Below are 23327 nucleotides of genomic sequence, written 5' to 3' on the forward strand. Positions count from 1 at the left end.
TTCTCAATAGATTTTAGACTGTGTTAGTTAAAAATCCATACCGTGTACGGGTTCTGGGAAGTCGGGGGGGGGAAGGAGGAGGGGGGGTGGGGGGGTGGAGGGAGGGAGGGGTACACACAACAACAAAAAAATTGTACTTCAATGTCTTAATGATTGACAAATGATGACATATTTGTGTTTTTTTTTTAAGAAAAATAAAAAAGTTCTGTTCGAAAAAAATGAAATGCTTAGCACATCCTGTATTTGGTAATGTCAGATAAGCGTATACTAGCTTGCACACATGACCCTACAAACATCTGAAACTAACAAAGTCAGGGCAGGATAAGAGCACACTTTCAGAGCCAAAGCTATTAAGGGACAGAGCAAATGACAGAGTTTATTCAGAGCAAACCACAGCTTTGTTTTCTCAATAAAGCATCTTTATTTTGTGAATTATACAGAAAGATGAAAACATCCCTCTCCTTTTAAGAAATCACAAACAGTGAATATGAAAGGCTTGGCACTGGGAACATACACACATAATAAAAGGGAAGGGAAGGAGGAGATCAGGAAACGCCTGGACTTGAGGGTAGAAAAAGCACCTTGAATGTTTACATTTGCAATGGGTTAACTTAACCATCACTGTAAACTGCAGAGAAAGCACATATTCCTACCACAGAATAAAATCTCTCGGAAGGTATCTAGAAAGCCAGTTTTTCAAAATGCTTGTGTGTAATTAAGGAGAACTTCAAAAGAAAAAACTGCTTGTCAACAAATAGCCATGATACTTAGGAACTGTTTATTGGACTATTGGAAGGATTTTCTTTTATCCAGGGAGGTGAGTAAAGGTTTTTCTTAAAAGGCTATATTAAATAAAAATCTTTCTATATATGCAGACTTAACAGTAATATGTTAGAGAGCAGTAGCTCTGAATAATCTAATCTCTGTACAACAGAGATGAAACAGCAGAACGGGGAATCGAGTGGAAGGATAAAAAGTCATATGTTTTACTGGCCATGTTAGCTCGTTTATTCGAGCCCTTGATGCAACAGTGGTTAAAACATACAATAAAAATAACATTACTATCTTTAAAAATCTTAATAAAAAATGAAGGTATCTTTCAGTGTCTGAGACCATTCTATCGGATGGCCAATTCAAAAATTCTGCTGTACTTTCAATAAGTCATAGATTTAATCTTAGGTATAAAGTTGATTTTCTGCAAAAGATACTAGTTTAATACAAATGATAGCCGATAGCAAAGCTGAATGGGAGAATTAGAATTGCAGGAACCTTCCCAATATTGCAACAGCTAGAATAGCCTTCACTGGTATGACCATTGGCAATAAAGACTCTTGTCCCAAGGAATAGGTTGGACCTGGATACCCATATCTCAGAAAAGTTATAAATATCTTAAGAGACAGCAATCAAAATTGCCAGCCACCATTCACTTCAAGAAACAAGCAACATGGGCGCTGATGTTATACTGGGGCAATCTGCTCGAAGAAGTTGCTTAGGTAGGGCACTTGCTGAGGAACAAATGGCTAACAAAATGGCAGGGAAATCTGACAATATTAAGAACTGAGCTGGAGAACTGTGGTTGCCATAAGGTCAGGGCTATTTTAGAGCAGCAGATGGGCAGCCTGTGTCCCACATGTAGCTTTCCATTGCATCCCTTGCTCATGCTGGTGAAATTTGGTAGAACCACTGATTTTCAGTGGCATTTAAAAAAAAAAACAATTTTGTGATGAGTATAGCTGCATAAGGCCTCAGAGAAATTATATGTATTCATTTACATAAAAGCTTCCACCCCACCCCCCCTCCAGTCTAGGCGGAACATTTCAACCCATCTACCCTAGCAATGTCATTGCATCAGCAGCTATGGATTCTGTAGTTATAGGAGTGCCCATTAAAACAACAACAACACTTCATGGCTCCGGTCATGAAATTGTTATCTATCCCTGCATTAGAGGGATTTCTTCCTCCTGTATTCTCCCCTCTCTTTTTAAAGCGCTGGTAAGGATTTGCACACAAAGGTGGAGGGAGAAGAGAGGCTCTTCATTACTGGCTTAATGTGAAACCAACAATAATTTAAAATGATTAGAAACATCCTGAGCCGTACTGTGGGAAGTACAGAACGTTAAGCTCTAGTTCCTAATATTAATAATAATAATTCATCTGCCATAGAAAGCCTGCAAAACCAGGCACTAGGACAACACTAATATCCTTCTGAACACAAACGAGTCCTCCACTGTTGTTTCCCAGGCAGCAGCATCCCAAAATTACAGTCCAACTTACTATGGTTATGCCCCTCTCTGGTAATAACTTCCCCCACAAAGGTCAACAAAAGCAGGATGTCCAACCTAGTCAAAGATGCAGCTGTTTGCTTGTCTATTCCAGGAAAAGCAGGAATATGGAAGTAGCAGGTGATGCACAAACAACAAGCTTAACTTGCTCCAGGAAGGGTGCTCAGTCCAACAGGTAACTCTGGCTTCTGCAGTGCAGAAAAGATGTGCCTATGTAAATTGATTAGCCAACAGTGGCTCTGCACAATGGCACGAGATCTTTCCCTTATTCGGAGCACTGAGAAATGCTGGTGTGAGTCAGAAGCTGACTGGATCAGGGCACAGATTGTGTTCCAGGCCATTTTCTCCAGTGGTGATAGCCTGGATGGATGTGACATGTCCAATACCTTTGGTAACTCCTTCACGAAACAATAGTTTGGCTCCTATCTTCAAATATTCAGGATGTTTAATGAATCTGAAACGAACCACTGCCTTTTCTCCTGTTCGCAATTTGTCCTGCACAAAAGGGAAAGTACGTATGTTAGAATTTTAAAAGTTCAATTTCTTACTTTAGGGATTCCGGAAAACATGGAAAGCAACTTAGCATACCCTTGACTTTCTGAAATTTGCAGTGGGTTCATCTGTGAAGAATCCTTCTTTATTTTGTAATACTCAAAGTTGAATATGTAGTGCTCCCAACTTATATTTTCCACAAAACAGCCACTCCAATGGGTGGATTGGATTGAGAGACAGTGACTGATCCAAAGTCAGTTTCCATACCTAACAAAAGGGTTAGAACTCAGGATTGTCTGGTTTCTAGTTCACCAGGTGTCAGGCCTGGAAGCCATCTTTTACACTGAGTCTTTAGGCATGCCACATTTTTTTGCTGTGGGAAAATGGGAGGGGGGATTATATGGAGTATGGGAGATATATACGTAGTCTAAATAACATTCCTTTCTCAGAGAGTCAAGGATATCTTGCCCTGCAATTGGAGTGATGTGACTGGGAGGCATCTCCAGTTGGGACAGTGCCTGATTGGACCATGTGATGGACTTGTGGGTGCGGGGAAGGGACTTGAACTTTCACTTGGGTGGGGAAAACCTGGAAGCTTTCAGATTCGGGTTTTCCAGATGTGCCAATATGACATCTCTAATAAAATGGAAGTTTGAGGAAACTCAACCCTCGGAGTCTTCTTTCATTGGGGTTGTTACTTGGAACCCTGACATTAACCAAAATATCTTTTAAAACTCAACCAGCTCCCCCGAATTGCGGGATGCTGTCTGAGCCCCAAGCGTCAACCCAAAACCGGGCGACGCTAAGACTCAGGGAAGATGGAGGAAGACAGGAAAACCATGGAGGGAGCCACAGAAGATGGTTCAGTGATTTATGCTGAGCATCTACACCCCTTCCCAAGCCATGGTGGAAGCGGAAGAAGCTGCAGAGAAGGAGTGTTAGCTGGGTGCCCGCCCTAAAGAACTGGTGCTCGAGTGGGGCTTGCAGCTGGACCTGACACAAGGGGCATCTCAAGGATAAGGCTTAAAGTGAATGTGACACAAGTGAGAGGACAATCAAGCAAATTTCTATTTAGCAAGAAAAGGGAAACTTACCTTCCCATGGATGTTTTCCACAATTGCTGTTTGCCGTACATTTCCAACATGTGCTGTTACTTGGAATCCTTTCCGGAAAGTTGTGGCATGGAACAGTAGAACAATTTCAGCTTCAAATACTGAACAGATAGTTGGGTTCATCTCTGGGCTGACCATCACCATGCCCTAAATGACAGCAAGATTGGGTAACTGAATTTTCTTGACAATGGTACTCACTCAACTCTTCAAAACTGAAGCACTACAGATTACAATCTTTCCAGAAAGAAATCCTCATTTATTGCCCCAAAAGCCAAAGAAAGAAGGGGAGATAAGAATGTGGATGGCAAGCAGAGATGAGTGGGAAACATCTAACAGCTGACTAATCCTGCTTAAGAGTTCAATCTAATTACTTCTTTGTTCTTTTGAAACTCAAGGCTATCACCTTAATGCTATAGTTCCCAGTTTTCCCATCTCTTGAACTTAAATTTTAAAACATAAACTGCAAAGAATTTAATATCTATAGCATTTTGGAATGTCTTCAAAAAGCAGATGGCCCAGAGGAACCCAGCCTGCTATTGTAAAGACCTGCCTGAGCTACCTTCCCAAGAAAGTAAAACTCTTGAAACAGTTTACATTTCAAGAGGGACATTTACTGAGCGATAATGATTACAGAGAAGTCAGGAGGAGTCTGAATTCAGGCGCGAAGTCTTAGGCTCAATTTCCCCCTCACCCCCCACCCCCCAATGTCCCATGTTCATCAGTAAGCAATAAGCTGCGGGAAGGGTGTTGTGAGAATCTCCAGGGCTGGATGGTGAGAAGAGGTTGTCCTCTGGGCACCATGACATTGAAAATCTAGCTGGAACTGACAGTGAGGGAGTCAGTGCAGATGGCCATTTCTCCCCCCTCAATTCCCAGTTACAACAAAGCGAACGCATGCAAACTATTCAGTGGTGAAATTCAATTTTTTTACTACCGGTTCTAAGCGTGGCTTGGTGGGCGTGGCTTGGTGGGCGTGGTAGGGGAAGGATATTGCAAAATCTCCATTCCACCTCATTCCAGGGGAAAGATACTGCAAAATCTCCATTCCCACCCCATCCCAGGGGAAAGATACTGCAAAATCTCCATTCCCACCTCATTCCAGGGGAAAGATACTGCAAAATCTCCATTCCCACCCCATTCTGGGGCCATTCAGAGGTGGCATTTGCTGGTTCTCTGAACTATTCAAAATTTCAAAGTTTCCCAGAACCTGTCAGAACCTGCTGGATTTCACTCCTGAAACTATTCCACCCTCGGTGCCTCCCCCCTACTCCAGAATGGCAGTGTTCCGATAAAGACCTATATTTCCCAATATCTGTAAGGCAGGATACTTTGTTTTCAGAAAAGATACAGAGGAAAAAGTTTGTACAACCAAAGACTCCAGAGAGGGATTAAGGAAGAGCTTACTTTGCGTAGCAGTGAGCGATCAAAGGATCCAAGAGCTAAGGTGGCAGCCTGCCCAGCTCGAAGAACGCGACATGCTGAACGATTTCGTTGGATACTGCATACTTTCAGTTGAAGGAACTTGCCATCATCTGTTGGACCAACAACCAAATTCTCCCCCTCTTTGCATATCCCACTAGAAAGGGCATGAAATGAAAAAGACCGCATTTAGCTGTCAGAAGGCAAGAAAAGCCTTCTTTTGTGCCTAATTGAGATAATTATTTTGATGCAGGTTCTTTGATCTTGAAATATGAAAAATTACAAAAGAGAACGTTTGGATCTGATATTCCACAGAATAAATATTTATGCTATGTGCTCAAAGAACATAGTATTCCTTTAGGGAATACTTTTTATTTTTTTTATTGGAGTGCAGTTTTATCTTCCTTGGCTCATTCAGTAAGATATAAACTTTTACCTACATTTAGTACATTTATTTATAACAAGAAAAGGAGAATAAATGCTACTTCCTGGTCCTTCTTCTGGATCAAAGCAGTCTTTGACACCACTCCCTACCCATTCCTGGCTTTTCGTTACAAAATCCATATGTACCAACCTTGACAACGTTCCTCCAACAACTGTGCCTACCTCTGGCACAGTGTAAATTTCATCCACCTGTAGCAGAGAAAGAACATCAAATATGTCGTGCTGGACTGTAGTATTTCAAAGCCAGACTTAACAATTTTTATTGTTAGACATAACAATACAAGTTCTTGTATAGGAATTATAAGCCTATCCTTGAATGTTGTCTTCCTTAAACCAGTTACAAGCCTCAAGCATCCCAGTTCTCAGTGAACCAATTATATTCTGCAAACATCTCCTAGGTTTGTGATGGCAAACCTATGGCACGTGTGCCACAGGTGGCACGTGAAGTCCTCTCTGTGGGCATATGAGCCATTGCCCCAGCTCAGCACCACCATGCATGCATGTGTGTGTGCCTCCTGCTGGCCAGTTGATTTTCGGGTCTCTGCCGTGCATGCATGCCCCCCCTGTACCCCATTTTTGGTCCCAGGAGGCTTTAGGGAGGCCTGCTAAGCCCAAAACGGCCTGCCCTGGTGTGTGTGTGTCGCACATGCATGCATAGGGGGCGGGGCACATGGGGGTGTAGCATGCACATTGCATTATGGGCGTGGGCATGCTTTTGGCACATAAGAATAAAAAGGTTAGCCACCACTGTCCTAGGTGAAACCAGGGGTGGGCTACTACACGCTCACCTGGGTTTGGGAGAACCCGTAGCTAATGTTATGGCCAGTTTGGAGAACCTTCAAATCCCACCCTTGGCTGGCCCCTCACACCCCACCCCTCCCAGGAGTCTCCACACTGCCTATTTTGGATGCGAGGTAAGTGCAGGGCCCCATGGAGGCTCAGGGAAGGGGAAAAACAGGCTTCCTGGTAGTTCTGGAAGGCCGGAAATAGTCCCAGGGGAGGCCACTTTTGCCCTCCCAGAGGCTCAAGGAAAGCCTCCGTAGCCTGGGGAAGGTGAAGATGCCCCCCCCCAATGGTGCAGGAGGCTGACTAGGCCACACCCACCCAGCAACCAGGCAGAGAACCTGTTGCTGAAATTTTTGAAGCCCACCCTAGGGTAAAACTCATCAAAGAAATAACCAGGGAGTCAATTCAATGATTGGTAGGACATTAGCAATGAGATTAAATGAAGAATGGTAAAGACAAATAAAGGGGGAGGAAGAGATATGGTGGTTAGAATGCACTATTGCAGGCTGATTCTGCTCACTGCCAGGAGTTCGATCCTTACTAGCTCACGCCTAACTCGGCCTTCCATCTTTCTGAGATAGGTAAAATGAGGACTCTTGGGGGCAATATGCTGACATTGCAAACCACTGTAAAGCACTATGAAGGGTATATAAGCCTAAGTGCTATTGCTAAATAATAAATAGTGTTAATTTGACTTTGAATCAGAAAGTAATTACAATTACTTGGTTTTTATCTCCTCCCAACTCTAAATCCATGGATCAGAGAATACCCTGCATACTACAGCTGGAGACTCTCAACTGAGAAGAGACTGTTGTGTACCTGGAATTCAGTGAGTTGTTGCATCAGCTCTTCCTGTTCTTTGCTGTTTGTCAGAGGAGGAAGGATATTGAGAAATACTCTCAGGAGATCCAGGTTCTCTCCAGAAACACTGGACAAGGTGAAGATGGGAGTGATACTGCAAACAAATGAATGAAAGAAGCTGTTGATCCATGACTTTGTACATCTCTATTAGTACTGAATACAATAGGAATGATATTGGCTTCCACCTGTGTCAGGGGAATGTGTAAATAATTAGGGAATAACAGTTTCGGCATCCAATAATTTTTACAGAATCAAAACTTGGTACAGGATAGTCCTTGACTTACAACTGGTCACTTAAGGACCAGTTAAGATGGACTTAAGGTCAATTGCTATCTGTCTTCAAAGTTACAACAGCTGGACTTCGTTCACATTTCAGATGTTTGGCAACTGGCCTGCATTTTTGACTGACTGAAGGATCCTGCATTTTACAATCTTTGTACCATTTTCCAGCAAACCTACCGATTGGATAAGCCGGATTCAGACTTATGACCATGTAACTCACTTAACAACCCTCATAAAAAGGGTCATAAAATTGAATCGAGTCAGGTGGTCACTCAACTTATGACCACAATGACTTAAAATTCCAGGCTTAGTTGTGATCGTTAAGTCAAGGACTACCTGTATGCCCGTAACTGTTCCAATTCTAACGATGTAGTGTAGCTGCAGATGATCAAAGGCATCTGAAGTACCCAAAGTTTTCTCAAAACAATGAAGCAAGTCTTGAGACAGTGTCTTTTCTTTCATACTTGTGTGCACTATCACAATATAAAGGGGGTGGAGCTTGCATCACAATGGCAGAGCACTCGTTTCATCACCTGTTCTCCTCCAATTCCATAAGTCACTTCTGCAGACTATCCATTTACTACATGTAAGCTATACATACTATAAAATCAAAACAGCCCATTCAAAGCAGAGAGTGAAGACATAAAACCAAAGAGTATAATCACTTGAACTTTGCTTATTGTTCTTTGATATAAACCACTGCCGGTGCCTGACTCACTCACACCTTTTTTGCTAAATGCATCCTTTTGAAGGTGTGTTAAGTTTTAAACTGCATCCATACTCACTAATCGTCTTCCCTCCCATTCAAACAGCCCGTAATACGTACTTGGGAGATTGTGCAAACTGCTGCGCTGCTGTAACTGCATCATCATCGGAGGTTACTAGCAATGGTAATTTGTTGCAGCCAGGCTGCTTCAGAATCCGCTCCAGCTGTTTCACTGTTCGCTCCACAGTGGCCTTTGAGCACAAGTCCACTTTGCTAATGACAATGAAGAAAGGCACCTTAAGGGCCATCGCCAAGCCGAGATGCTCCCGTGTCGTACCAGCTGTAAGAAATAGAAGACAGAGAAAATCAAATGAAAAAGGTAGGTCTTCAGTGTAGCTAAAACACACAACTCAATGCCATGTGTTTGAAACTAATGGAAGCATTTCTATGTTACGGTGGATGAGTCTTGTTTTAAACTACTGGCACCCACTGGTTAACTAGAGGCATTATGTCACCCTTCTGGAGCCCCAAGGAGAAATCTGACCATCCACTTACCAATTCCAGTATTGGCACTCACCACCAGCATTGCAAAATCTGGACAATAGCTTGTAAGCCCAAAAATGGTGGTTTTTAAATATTTGTGATGGCCAGCTAAATCAATGAAGGTAATCATTTTGGAAGAGCTCTCGCAGATTTCTTCAGCTGTCCGTGAATCACTGTAGTTCACCACCTAAATGGCAGAAAATGCAGGTAACTGAGCTCTTATAAAAGGCCAAACAAAAATTCATACCCAGAGCTAGAAAATGATAAACTCGGTGTACAAATACTCGTACCTCTCCCTTACTGTTGAAACCAAGAATTTCAAAGCTAATGCTAGATGTTCTTCCTGACTGGATCTCATGCAAGTGCCGGAAGAGATTGAGTCGAGCTCGGCCTCGCCCATTATCCAGTTCTCCTTGCGTCAAGACGCCTAATAAGGTTGATTTGCCTGAATCCACATTTCCAAGCACAGCCACTCGCAGATCTAGAAACTTAAAAGAAAATTGAGGAGCTATTTTAAATTGTTAAAAAGATTATCTGATAAGTACAAGTTAGACTTGATTAATGCATTAGGGTACCTAACTCACAAAGTTTGTATAATTATAAGTATAATCTTTATTGTCATTGTACTTAAATACAATGAAATTGGATTGATAATTCTGAGGTATTTACAACAACTAATTCCCTAGCATTTGGAATTTACTACTTTGCATTATAAAATATACACAAGGTAAGACATTGGGTTTCAAAGTTTAACGTTTTCTATCAAGTCACTCCTATCAATTATAGTTCTTCAAAATCTAAATGAACATAGCAATCTATAATGAAATATCTATAGTTTTTCACTCATGATGTTTAAATCAGGTTGATTTTTACCTGTTGGTTATCTGGGACCTTTCGGACAAGAACTTCTGTTATCTTCCTGGGAATGTCACTGTCATAATCCACTTCTCTTTCTCGAAGCACAGTAATGTCAGCTCCTACTCTGCAAAGGGCAAAACAGAACACTGTTGGGGGTTAGTGAATCATCTGCAATCCACCATAGGACAAATACCTGGTTATCTGATAATGCTGCTCAGAAAAGCCTCTCACAATTAAGCAATATGGAGGAAAATGTGTGTGTTTTCCAAATGATCTGATTTTTATCCACATGAATGTGCATCTTTGCCAGTTTTGGGAGGTACCATTCCCCTGAAATATATTTGCACAGATGTCAAACGAGTTTCCTCATTTTAAGATCAGTAATAATTTGGCTTTATTTAGATCCCCAGATATGACAAATGTTCCACTAATTACATGTTTCTCACAGCAGGACAGGGTGAGATAAAACTTTATCTAAATGAGGCTGAAGCGGGGGAGGGCGGGAGGGATGACAGCTATAGTAAAGCTACATATATCTGTCATTATTGCTAAATCTAATTGAGGTAAATGCTAATTGTTTTTCTGTGTTCACTAGAAACATGTTAGGAATGGATCTCTTTCCAACATGAGCTAGCACCCCCACTCCCCAATGAATGAATGGGGACACTTCAGCCCTAACCTTCCCTTTTTGACACTCACAACACCCATGGTCATGATTGTTGATAACATAACTTGTCGTCTTGACAGGAGAAACTCACGAAAACTACAGACACAATCTTTGTCAAAAAATTATCAAACACCAAACTCTGTCCTACCTTTATATTTTTAGTGACCCTGCTCATTTACAGTTCCCCACCCCTCCTCCCAAATACGACATATGGCCTTTGCCCATCAAAAGGTTGCCCAATCCCAGTTCAGTGTAATGGCACATAATAAAATATGCATAGCCACACACTAACTTTTTACAACTGAAACAATTAGTAGGTACTGCACCGATGTGGTGGTACTCTGAGAAAAGTCTCTTGCTGAAACCATCTTCTCTGTTGGCTATTAGCTGACTTTCCAATATTAAGTCTACCTAAGACAGCAAAATAACAGAGCACACCATTGGCTAACTCTGGCCAAGAAGCAGGACAGATGCACATACTTCTCGGCCATCCGCCGTAGTGTTTTAAGAGAGGCGTGCATTTCTTCTTCAGACAGTCCAACAAGCAGCCCGTTGTCCTCTACACCAATCTGGTACACAGCCTCACCACGGCCTTCTTGTAGTCGCCACTTCATTTGCGTTACTAGATGTTCAAAGCGGTACTGAGATGGATTAACTAACTTCAGCTGTCCAAAGAAAGAAGTAATTATAATCAGCATCCAAGAAGGACTGATGGGGTTGAATATTTTTTACAGTATTTTCTTCACAATGTTCTAACATTTGTTAAGTCCCATCAAATTAAGCAAAGAAAGTTCAGTGGGTCAGAAGACTAACAATTTTTCAAAGGCATTCTAAAATAATAAAAGGGTATTTTTTGGTATAAACTTAATAATACCCAGGTTCAGTATTCAAGTGTGAAATAGCCAACACATATATAAATAATGTTTTGGCAAAAATCATTTTTATTTTTCTGTTATTTATCTCTCTCTCTCTTCCTAGACATGGAACTTATAGAATCATTTGGCTTAGAACTCCTAAATGGCTTGCATGAGAGACTCACCTTGTATTCTATGTTCCCATCTTCTGCCTATATACAAGAAGAGATCTTAAATTAATGGATAATGTGGTGTTCAACATTTCATATACAAAACCTGACATCTCTTTTGATAACTAAATATAGTTGCCAGAGAGCAATGACCGGCTAGTTTAAATTATAGTAGTTAAATCAAGTCAGTTAACATTATGGTTCTTTCATTATAAAAACGATGACATTGCATTGGATTTATTTATTCAGTTCAAATATAATTAACAAGATAATATTTAATCTTAAAAACAAAACAAAAATACAAAATAAGAAAGAAAAGAAAAATATAAGAAAAATTATAAGAGGAAATCCATATTTTATACTTATTCATTGTGACTAGTTTACTAATGAATTCATTACTATATGACCAATACAAAATATTGTTCAAAGACCTCACAAACTCTCTGCCATAGTATCACATATTGTTGCATTCTTTGGAAAATACTTTTTCCAAAACAGATTAAATTATACATTACTGAAAACCATTATTTGATATTTCTCAATATAATTCCCTTAGCCACTCCCAGGCATTAAAATTATTATGTATCATTCAGTACAGTTAAAAGTACCATTTGTTTTATCTGCATCTAAAGCAACTTATGCACTAACGTTCATTCTTTCAAGAATTCAATAAGGATTTTAATTAAAATGATTCTATCAACCATAATAAGGCAAATCATGCAGAAAGCTTCAAAATCATTATTTCATAAACGGCAGACAAGTTTTAAATAGACTTTTGACTCTCACTCTGTTTTCATGAATCTCTTCCAAATACCTTTTGGTTAAGTGTTCTGGTATTATTCACTAGACATTTTCTTTAGAAATCAAGTAAAGCCACGGTGGTGCAGTGGTTAGAATGCAGTACTGGAGGCTGCTTCTGACTGCAATTTGGCAGATCGAATCTCACCAGGCTCAAGGCTGACTCAGCCTTCCATCCTTCCGAGGTTGGTAAAATGAGGACCCAGATTGTTGGGGGCAATATGCTGACTCTAGAGAGGGCTGTAAAGCACTGTGAAGCGGGTATATAAATCTAAGGGCTATTGCTAAATACTGTAATTGACATGCTTGCACATTGGTTTTATTGAATATTGTTTTTTACATCTCATCTGTGGATTATGTTCTTTGGTTTTTTATATTGCTTTATGATTTTTAATATGTTTTAATACTGTATTTTGCAGTATTACTGTATTTTCGTATTGCTTTTAATTGTTGTAAACTGCCCAGAATTCATGCCTTTCAGGTAGGCAACGAAATAAATAAAAAACCTTATTTTGTTTCAGGCTTTAAACTCACATTAACAAGTGCACTAAAAAGTCTGGATTGGTAATTGATAAACATTTTATTAAATATTACTGAAGAACATCATAAAAAGGAAAATTGGAGAACTGACAAGAGATGAACAATTTTACACTTCATTCATCACTAGTCACATATTTGCACTAACATTTTATTTGCCCCCCTTCCTAAAGGTTCTCTGCTATACATTGTCAAAGAACTCTAGCAAATAACTAATGTTCCTCATGACCTGAACATAATGTTAAGTGAAAAAAGTAATGGTCAATGTGAATTATGTCATGGCAGATCTAAAGAACAATAGTTCTTCTAATTTTCCTTAACAAGTTATTTAACAATCTCATTTAATAAGATTACTCATAAAACCCATAGCAAGAAACTCTATAATCTTTCTCTAAAAACAGGTATGTGACATTGATTCATATCCTGCTGGTCCTGAACCAGGAGAGAGAGGTTTTAATACCTCTGAATGCAAAGGAAAGCATTGTAAATCAGATTAACAACAACATAAAATGTATCTACTCAAGTTTAATTTCTTTCTAAAATAATTAACCATTTCAGATCCAGCATCAGTCTCTCTTTAGCAAAACTCCCTTCCGATATCTAAAGTTACTTCCATGTAGTCTACTGTTTTCAAGCTCAAAGCCTAACTATGGTGTAAAAGGCTGGTGACAGGAAATCCTTAGCAAATATCCTGCAATTAGACACCCCCACTTTTGAGATTAGACTAAATACTAAATACTAATTTATTCACACAGCACAAGTTTATTAATATGGCATTATTCTACAATGTATATAAATACACATATCCAAATTCATGAAAGTTAAGAAATTATGCCTACAATACAAATTAGCAGTGTTGAAGGAGCCACTGGGTCCTTCCCAGTGCTGGGTTGCTGTGGAAATCAGGAAGGAGAAACAGGTTTGGGCATGCCCAGCAATACTTCATGCTGTTAACTGAGGACAGAAAAATAGTACTGTAACACTGAAAACTCAGGGACAGTGTAAAGAATAATTCTTATTTTGGTACTTGGAAGAACTCAGTATTGTAAAATATAACACAAAAATTTGAATAAAAGTAATTCTTTTCATGTCCTGGATCACATAGAAAGTATAATACTAGTATAATTGTTGGCAAATCACCAAGAGAAATAGGAATTAAAAAAAATGAAAACACTGCTATAAAAGAATTCCTACCACACATCCACATCCACATAAACTATATATAAATAACAAAAAAGCAGGCTTAATAGAATGGGCCTGTGATTATATTGGATTTGTGATTATATGAACTTTATTCAGCCTTTCATTAAATTTCATTTTCTACTTTCATATACTAATACTTAGTTTGCTAATTTGACTTTTTATATGACCAACTACCAAAGTGAGCCAAAGGCTACTTAAATTTAAAAATGACAAGTATCCTCATTTACACCCCTGTTCAAAATATGTGTATTTAAAGATTTTTAAAAGCTGGGAAAGAGTCATCTGTTTGATTTGATAGCCCCAGTTTGCCACCAAATGAGTCAAGGAAAACCATAGGTAATAATTGCAAATTATCTCTATGAAGAATACCAACAGTTTTTATCTCACTCAAATATATTCTGAGATCTTAAATTTATGTGTATAGGATACAATCTTGGATTGCGGGGAACACACATCACATAACTTTTCTAGACATTCATATGCACACATGCCCAAATCTTATATAAATTCATAAAATCTTCTCCATAGTGATTATTATAATTTATTATAGTCTGTAGATGTATAAAGATGCATTGTTTTCTAGTGAATCAGTCTATCGAACCATGTAGTTTGATATCAGCTATATCCATCTTTGCCATTAACAGAGGATTGGTTTTGAGGGTAAACTAGTACTTGCTTGTCCCACCATCTAGTAAAAAGCTCACTGTTCAGAAATATGTCAGTAATCACAACTAAAATTATCTTAAAAACTAAACTGCAATTTTGGAGTTTCTTCATTCCTTCTGTATTTGATTGGCTGGCTACATATCAAGAAACAACCAAAGATTTACAAAAATATGTGTCAATAATCTCAACTGAAATTATCTTAGAACCTAAATTTCAATTTTGAAGTTCCTTAATTCCTGCCCTATTTGATTGGCTGGCTACAAGAAACAAGCAAAACCGTAGACATGTAAATGCAATTTTAGTAAATCAGCATCAGCAAAAGGAGAAAGAAGGTCCTTTCGGGAAACAAAAACTGAAATCAACTCTTGCCTTCCCTGTTCAAATCATGGTCTCAAAATTTATTAATTCTCCCTTGAGCGAAAGCCAAGCTCAAAGTGCCTGCGATGTTTACTTAGAGCGCGGTTGGCGGCGGAGCTGTCAGAGGGAAGAGTTCTAATCCCCATCAGTCAAAGGACCCTGAATAGAATCGAAGAGGGGTGTGTGTGTGGTGTGTGTGTGTGTGTGTGTGTGTGTGTGTGTGTGTGTGTGTGAAAAGATAAAAAACGAAACTCAGCGGTGCGTTAACCACAGCAGCACCCCCGCCCCCCAAGTGGCTGCCCTCTCGGGACACGTCGTTTCTTCCTCTAAAACACAAATAGGCTCTTTATTTTGCCAGCAATCCCCTTGAACGCTGGCAGCTCCAGTCCCATTGACTTCCAACTATCAGCATCCTCATCCCAGGCAAAAGCTTTGGAAGAAGGGCGGCCCTCCGCTTCGTGCTCGAAAACTCTCCTGCCGACCCAACCTCGGGCTCAGCAGGATGTTTCGCTCACCTCCGGAGGAAGGTAGGGCGGGTTGTTGGCCTTGCCACTTCGGTATCTCCCGTTCTTCTTCCTCCCCTTGGAAGAACCACCGCCGCTGCCTCCGCCGCGGCCTCGCAGGGCACCCCCATTGCCCACGGGCCGGCAGCAGCCCCCAAACAGCTCGGACACCCGCGAGTCCATCCTGGCGCCAGCCGGCAGGACCTCCGCCTCTGCGGATGCCTCTCAGCCCGGGACTGGGCTTTTGACGGCTACCTTCCACTCTGGCGCTTGGCGTCAGAAAGAAGCGCAGGGTACCACGGGAAACAGGGCCCCAGCGGCAACACAATTGGACTACAACTTCCAGCGTCCTCTTTCCCGTGGAAGGCAGCGCTTTTCGGACAAATGCGGAGGCGAATAGGACGGGTGCCAGAGCCTTCTCTGATCACTTTGCAGAACGAAAGGCCAGCTAATTTGTGCTGGCAAACCAACGCCTGGTAACGTTGCAAATTGCCTTAAAAGGCATACGCTTCCGTGCCACAAGGCTCCTGTTTTTTTTTTGCTTTGTTTCCAATTATTTCAGCTCTTTGAACAGAACGCAAGGACTGCAACATCAAGCAATCTCGGGAGCGATTAAATTAATTTTGGATTTTTTGTGTGTAGCGCCTCGTATAAAAACATCCCAATAAAATACTTCTGTCTGCTTCAGCTTTATTGTTGTATGCTTTACCGTAGGAGCAGCATCCTAAGATATCCTTCTACTTTGAAGTTCTAAGAAATGTGCGATTTATTATATTAATAAAACTATTTTCCACACAGAATTAGGTCACAATTTAAATTAAAACTATGTTTTGTGTTGTATCCTAAAAATGCAAGATTCGTTTCCTACATCTGAATTCTAATCTTGAATTCAATTTTTTAAAATACTAATTGTCACAAGAAAGAAGAAAAAGTTATTACATTTTAAATAGCAGGCATATACATACTCACCTGTAAATTCACATCTTATATCAACTATATATGTTGAATTATTAGAGAGGGTCAGTTATCATTTGAAATATGACTCGCTTTATCATTTTGTATATCTGATTCCTATTAAGGTATCGCCATCACAAAAGCACAGTGACTTTCAACAAATAAGTAATTTTACATAATTTAAATAGCAAGGGGGGAAACCTTAATTTTTCCAATACGCTTTCCAGTGGAATAATGTTTTTCATTGTATATTCTTTGTTTTGTATTTTACCGTGTTCATTTTATTGAAATATTTGACTGTGCCATATAAATGAGTTTCAATTGTCTTGATAGCTCACAGTAATACATTATAAACAGTACAACAGCATATTTTTACATTTATGTACAGCAATAACATTTCAGTCACAAACTAATATATCCATAAAGTTCAGATTTAATTTCCCAGTTTAAACAAAACAAAGCACATGTTTTGGCCTAGGAGTTGTTTAGTTACAAAAGCAGCTGAATGATAGATTCTTCCATGTGGTCAGAACAGATGCTTGTCCCACTTCAGTTAGTGAACTATTTTACTTACAAATATAGTCACAGCCTTATGTAACACCCTCAATATGAGATTGCTGTTACTGGTAGGTATTGACAACATGTTGCATCAGTTGGAATGAATTGCCCATTGTAGGAAATACATTGCATCAGATTCAGCTGACTATATACAAAAGACTGCATGATTAATGTATTATGACAATGATGTAGAAATACTGAAAGCATTACTCATAGATTGTCAGTGCAACTCAAGTTCAACTGCTACCTGGGTTTTCAGTTGCAATCACACCATCCTTTTAAAAATGCACAATGCTTTATAAAATTTCTCTTTTTTCTCAGAACTTGTCATCATAACGAAGTGATGGGAAGAATGTTCCAAGATTCTCCTATCCCGAAATATTTTAAAATAACGAATAACGGTACACCTCTCAAAATATTTCTCACACACAATGGTCTCAAGTAGCTGTTAAAAAGTTATATACATACAATGATTAACTTTCATTTGGGCAAAGCTATCCCATTTTATCTTTTAAAACGGGGAAGTTGAGTTAAGTGGGGACATACAACGGAGGCAAATTCGCTTTCTATATTTGCCTGGAAACGGGGGAAGTCAGGTCATGTTACTTTCGGCAAATATTTGAAGATCTAAACTTAGCAACGAAGGAACGGTTCCTCGACTAAGTTCCGCTTTTGAGCCACCGCCAAAGTTTAAAAGTTTGTTTGGGGGCGGGGATAATCAAGACAGTTCTTCTAAGGATCATGCAAATAGCTGCCCTTAGACCCATGTTGGATCCCCCGCATAGCATCTATATTTTAATCATACTATAAAGTCAGACATCAAGAGAAGGCGGGCAAATGAGGCTGGCCAGCTTGACCATTTCAGAAAAAGTCGCGAAAACATGCAATTTATCTAGCCCAGGGCTCTCCAATTTTGGCAACTTTTAAGATTTGTGGACTGCAACTCCCAGAATTCCTCGGCCAGCTTTGCTGAAGTCGAAGTCCAGAAGTCTTAAAATTGCCAAGATTGGAAACCCTTAAATTCTAGCCCATACAGGCAAGGGCGCACAACTTACCCGAGACAAAGATGGCGCCGGGAGACTCGGCCCTCGCTCCAATGACGTACGGGAGATATTCCCACGAAGCTCCGTGAAGGCGGCCATTCAAAGCTGGCTGAGGAATTCTAACAGTTGAAGCCCGCAAGTCTTAATGTGGCCAAGATTGGAAACCCCTGATTTCTAGCCCATACAGGCAAAACGGCGCTCAACTTACCCTAGACAAAGATGGCGCCGGGAGACTCGGCCCGCGCTCCAATGACGTACGGGCGATATTCCCATGATGCTCCGTGAAGGCGGCCATTCAAACCGGAGTAAAGGGAAAGGCAGAGAAAATGGCTGCGCCGATAGCCACGCAACGAGAAGGTGAGGCTGCAGCGCCACCCGGGCGCGGTTTCCCCCTTGTTCCTTTCGAGCCGTTTTGCGGGGGAGGGGTGTTCTCCTTGGACAAGTCGTCTTCTTTCTTCTCCTCGGGGCTTTTTCTTTAGTTCTCGGGCAAGCAAGATGAGCAGCCGCACACCAGGGTTACCTCCTCCTTCTCCTTTTCTCGTTCTCTCCCTCTTGCAGCCGTCGACCTGCTGAAGGCCGCCGAGACAAGCCTAGAGCTCGGCGAGGCCGCCACCCTATCTGTGACTCTGACGACCCAGCCGGCGGCTCCGGCTCCTGGAGGTGCCTTCTCGTTGTCAGTCGTCTTCCCGGGCTCCGTCACCCGCGAGGGATGTTCCCGTTTCATCTGCGAGCTTTTAAAGCACGTCCTGTACCAGAGGCAGCAGCTGCCTTTGCCTTACGAGCAGCTCGCTTGCTTCTGCCGGATGCAGCTGCCGAAGCCGGCTAGCCAGGTGAGACGGCGGGGGCGGTGAACGGTGGCTGCTGCTGCTGCTGCTCCCTTTGCGTGGATGGAAGGACCAGCCGCTCCTTGCTCCACTGGCTTTTGCTTGAGACCAGAAGGAAACCGACATTGGGCCTGAATGATGGTTTGTATAATGGGGGAGTCTACAAGTAGACCTCGACTTACAACAGTTCCTTTAATGACTGAAGTTGGCACTGAAAAAACTGACTTATGACCATTTTTCACACTTATGACTGTAACAGCATCCCCAGGGTCATGTGATTTACATTCAGATGCTTGACATATGATTCACATTTATGACAGTTGTGGTGTTCCCAGGATCATGCAATCTCTCTTTTGCGATCTTCTGATAAGCAGAGTCAATGGGGAACCACATTCACTTAACAACCATATTGCTAAGTTAACAACCACAGTGATTTGCTTAACAGTGGTGCGGTGGCCTAGAGATGGAGCTCTTGCCTCACAACCAGGAGGCTGTGACTTCGATCCTAGGTAGAGGCAGATAGTTCTCTTGGGCACAATGAGAATATATCTGCTGAATATAGCTCCATGTTGGTGACAGGAAAGGCATCCAGCCAGTAAACAGCTCCATTCAGTCGCCCAGACTCCACCCTGTAAGGGATTATGGGGTTGTTAAAAGATGATGATGATGATGATGATGATGATGATGATGATGATGATTGATTGATTCGCTTAACACATGCTGGAAGAAAATTCGTTATGCTCATAAGCATTGTTATGCTTATGCTCATAAGTTGAGCACCATCTCTATTCTCTGCTGCTTTTCCCCTCATAGAAAAATAAATTCTTGGACGCTAACATAAACTGGTGGTAGGAAGGTTAAAATTTTGAATTTTAAAAATGTGAAAGCAAGAAGGGAGATGTTTGCATGCAGAATCTAGCCAACACTGCCTGTTCTTATGAAAAAGTTTTACGCCTTAAAAAAGACTTCCAAAGCTGAGCCCATGCAAAAATATCAGGGAGTGCCCTGTTCCATAAGGTAGGTGCTGCAGTTGAGAGGACATGCTTATATCATCCCAGTAAATGGTACTTTTTAAGAGGGGGCCTTGAAGCATAACCACATTGTAATATTTATGGAATGAACAGAGGATACAGGTACTATTCAATTTACGACCACACCTGAGCCCAAAATTTCTGTAGCTAAGTGAGGTGTTTGTTACCTGAGTTTTGCCCCATTTTACTGCCTTCCCACAGTTGTTAAGCGAATCACTGCAGTAGTTAAGTTAGTAGCACAGCTGTTAAGTGAATATGGCTTCCCCATTGACTTTGCTTGTCAGAAGGTCACAAAAAAGTGATCATATGATCTGGGGACACTGCATCCATCATAAATATGACTCAGCTGCCAAGCACCTGAAGTTTAATCACATGACCATGGGGATGCTGTAACGGTTGTAAGTGTGAAAAACAGTGATAAGTGTCTTTTTTTAGCGCTGAATAGTCATTAAGTGAACTGTTGTAAGTTGAGGTCTACCTGTATTGGGGAGAGCCATTCCTACAAAAAAACCAGCCTGAAGTATGTTTCTGGAAGTCCATTGGAAGCTAGTGCAGATGTTATATTTAGTAGAGCTGTTACATAAAGCTGTGGCATGTCAATAATTACTGACATGGATCAGTTGTAACATGAATGATTTTCAAGAGTAGCTCTATGTATATGCATTATGAGAAACCAAATGTAAGGTGGTTAAAGTATAAATGTTAGTAAGAAGGCTTTCTACTACTATTTTCCCTGCTATCTAGGAAGGGATCCAATTGCTGCAAATGATAGAGCTGTAGAAGGGCCTTCCTAGCTATGATAGCCACCTGGTTTTTGAGGAAGAGCCAGGAGTCTAGGAGGATGCCCAAATTGTATGCCATCTTGGTCTGCTCAGAGTGCTACTGCATTCAAAGCCAAAGATGGGTACTCCCGAACTCGAGAGGTCCCAAACCTGTAACCACTCAGTTTTGCCAGAACCTGAATAGCCTGAACCTATTCCTTCCCAACTGGCCTTGAGACTTTTGAGGATAAGCATCCTGACAGCATCATTTGGCTGGTTTGAGTTGAGATGTATAATTGGGTATCAATATGCGGCTTTTTCACGCTTCTGATGGGCCGCTCATGTTTGTAGCCGAATGAGAAGAAAGACACCGGACAAATCCTTCTTGGGATGAAGCTTGGCCCCAAGCGATGCCCCGGGGGCTTCTTTTATTAGTTCTAAACAAAGAGAAGGTGTATACAAATTACATCAAAAGGCACATGATTCAGTAATCCAATAATAATATTGCAACGTGGCAATCGGCAATCGTCTCTGGGCAGGAGAGGAGAGATAGATGAGAGGGGAGGGAAGTGGAGGAATAGGGAGGGGGAGTGGGGGAAGAAGCAAACAGCTCGCATTCCTGCATCCCTTTGAAGTACTGGCTAACTGTTACATGCCAGATGCTGAAGGCTGGTACAGAGGAGCACACTAATTAATAGGAAAGCTTTTACATATTGCTAAGAGGAATGTTTTGTTCATCCATCTCTGGGCCTGTGTTTTCAGGCAGCCATAACTGCCCTATACACAGAACTGGTAATGGATCTCAACACAATATCCTACTGATGATATCAATCTTGTACAGCTGGAGGAACTCAGCCAATAGTCTTGTGTTGATGTTAAATAGGAGCAGGATGACAACTGAATAAATATGCATGTATCCATTTATCCTAGCAGTAGACGCTGTTATTCTATTTATCATATCAGTAGGTACCATTTCTTATAAGCTGGGAAGGGTTTCTAAATAATATGTAAATACTTTGTTTTGAAATAAAGTGTTTCCTTATTCCATTTATGCTAAATTATGCATCTCTTCTCCTAATTTCATAGGAAAAAGACATGGTCAGAAAGGTCTGTCTGAAAGATCAGGACAACAAAAAGTGCCAGCAAGTGCTGAATGATCTTGAAGGTGTTTTCCAGCACTTAGAAATTATGTTCAGTTTGACACTGGTCCCACGAGTTCTTATTTTGCTTGGAGGTACAGCTGTCAGCCCCAAAGAGCTTTATGAAATCAATTTACAAGATATATCCATGAGTGGCACTGAAGAGAGTTTGTCAACCTCAGCCTGTGTTCGCAAGTTATTCCGTTCTCTTTTCATGGCAGATGTGTTCAGTGAGCTTCAGGCTGTTCCCACCATGAGTGTCATTGTTATGGCTCAAGGGCATCGCAACTGTGGTATTGACTGGTTCAAACCTAAACTAAACTACAAAGTGCCTACTCGAGGGAGGAAATTGACTGTTAACTTATCATGCAGTCATGAAAATAGTACAGCCCTTTCCACCTGCCAAGAAATAAACTTTGCCTCTGATGATTATATATGGTTCCAAGCTCCAGTAATAATCAAAGGCTTTAATTATTTTTCTTGATAAATATTTTTAACTAGCTATGTTAATCTTGTGTTTGTTTCATTGCAAAGAACAATTCCCCTGTTTAAAAGTTATTTTCCTTTCAGAAGTAATGTTAAACTCTGCAATACAGAGCTGAAAAAGTACATGTGTCTATGATGACAGAAAGTATCTCTGGAGAATTGATTCAATATATTGCCAAAGCCTTATGCAACCCATTAACCTGAATTCTGTGCTGCAGATTTTACTATAAAAGGATACTTGAAAATATCTGTGCAGTATACGCCTGATTCAATACTGAATTTCCAGTGGGATATGTGCACCTATGCAAATTTGATGTATTCCAGTATTTTCCCCAGAAATATGGTGAAAGTTATACAAATTGCTTTTTTTCAATAGTGAAAATTGTCTGAAGTTTGATTGTAATTCAGGTCAGCATAGTTTCCCTCCCACTTGCAACAGTGGATGTATCATGATACTTTAGGTGCATTCCTATCTCAAGCAGCTATTCAGAGTGTGTGTTAGGTGATAGGTGTGATTACAATTACATACATGCTTATCTAAAATGTGAATGATCTCCAGTTTTCAATTTCAATATTCACTTTTGGAATACTAACCTGCCTCTGATTTTTATTAGTAGAGCTTACATTTTAAAATTACTCCTTATGGAATTAGAAGTTGTGTTCAATTGTTCCTATAAATTCATTTTAAGTTTGTAAAATTTGGTTTTTATTTCCTGTTCAGTTCAGTTTGCCAACACTGTCAGAAGTAATGAGATGGGTGAAAAAGAAATCTTATTCCCCACTAGCTATTGCATGTGCTCAGATTGTATGAAGACAGATTAATATTGGACAAGCATAGGATAATATCTAATCTCATTTTGAAAGAAGCCTGATGAAAGAAGATAGATGGGACAATAGAGTAACTCTGAAAATGGATATGTTTCTTAAGTAGTTACTCTGAGGCACAGAAAGATATAAGGGACTTTTGGTGGCAGTCTTAAATATGTTCACA

At 40.6% G+C, this 23327-nt stretch overlaps 2 protein-coding genes across 3 annotated transcripts; one reads left to right on the top strand and one right to left on the bottom strand.

Moving 5' to 3' along the window:
* Positions 1-397: 397 nt before the first annotated feature.
* GTPBP2 (GTP binding protein 2) lies at positions 398-15892 on the bottom strand. Of its 2 annotated transcripts, XM_032215083.1 has the most exons (12): positions 15553-15892; positions 11492-11518; positions 10933-11117; positions 9801-9909; positions 9218-9415; positions 8940-9114; positions 8505-8724; positions 7355-7490; positions 5880-5938; positions 5291-5462; positions 3869-4033; positions 398-2777 (listed from the first exon to the last, which is right to left on the bottom strand). In XM_032215083.1, the coding sequence occupies exons 1-12, from the start codon at positions 15721-15723 to the stop codon at positions 2580-2582; spliced, it is 1815 nt and encodes a 604-aa protein (XP_032070974.1). In that variant the 5' UTR covers positions 15724-15892; the 3' UTR covers positions 398-2579. The 2 variants fall into 2 exon arrangements, with proteins under 2 accessions (XP_032070974.1, XP_032070975.1); XM_032215084.1 differs by lacking the exons at positions 11492-11518; positions 15553-15892 and having other exon boundaries at positions 9801-9931; positions 10933-11009.
* Positions 15893-18397: 2505 nt separating this feature from the next.
* LOC116507139 (MAD2L1-binding protein-like) lies at positions 18398-22377 on the top strand. The gene is made up of 3 exons (XM_032215087.1): positions 18398-18452; positions 18654-18925; positions 21798-22377. The coding sequence occupies exons 1-3, from the start codon at positions 18422-18424 to the stop codon at positions 22332-22334; spliced, it is 840 nt and encodes a 279-aa protein (XP_032070978.1). The 5' UTR covers positions 18398-18421; the 3' UTR covers positions 22335-22377.
* Positions 22378-23327: the final 950 nt, after the last annotated feature.

Source organism: Thamnophis elegans, chromosome 4 (assembly GCF_009769535.1).
Source record: "Thamnophis elegans isolate rThaEle1 chromosome 4, rThaEle1.pri, whole genome shotgun sequence".
Classification (NCBI taxonomy): domain Eukaryota; kingdom Metazoa; phylum Chordata; class Lepidosauria; order Squamata; family Colubridae; genus Thamnophis; species Thamnophis elegans.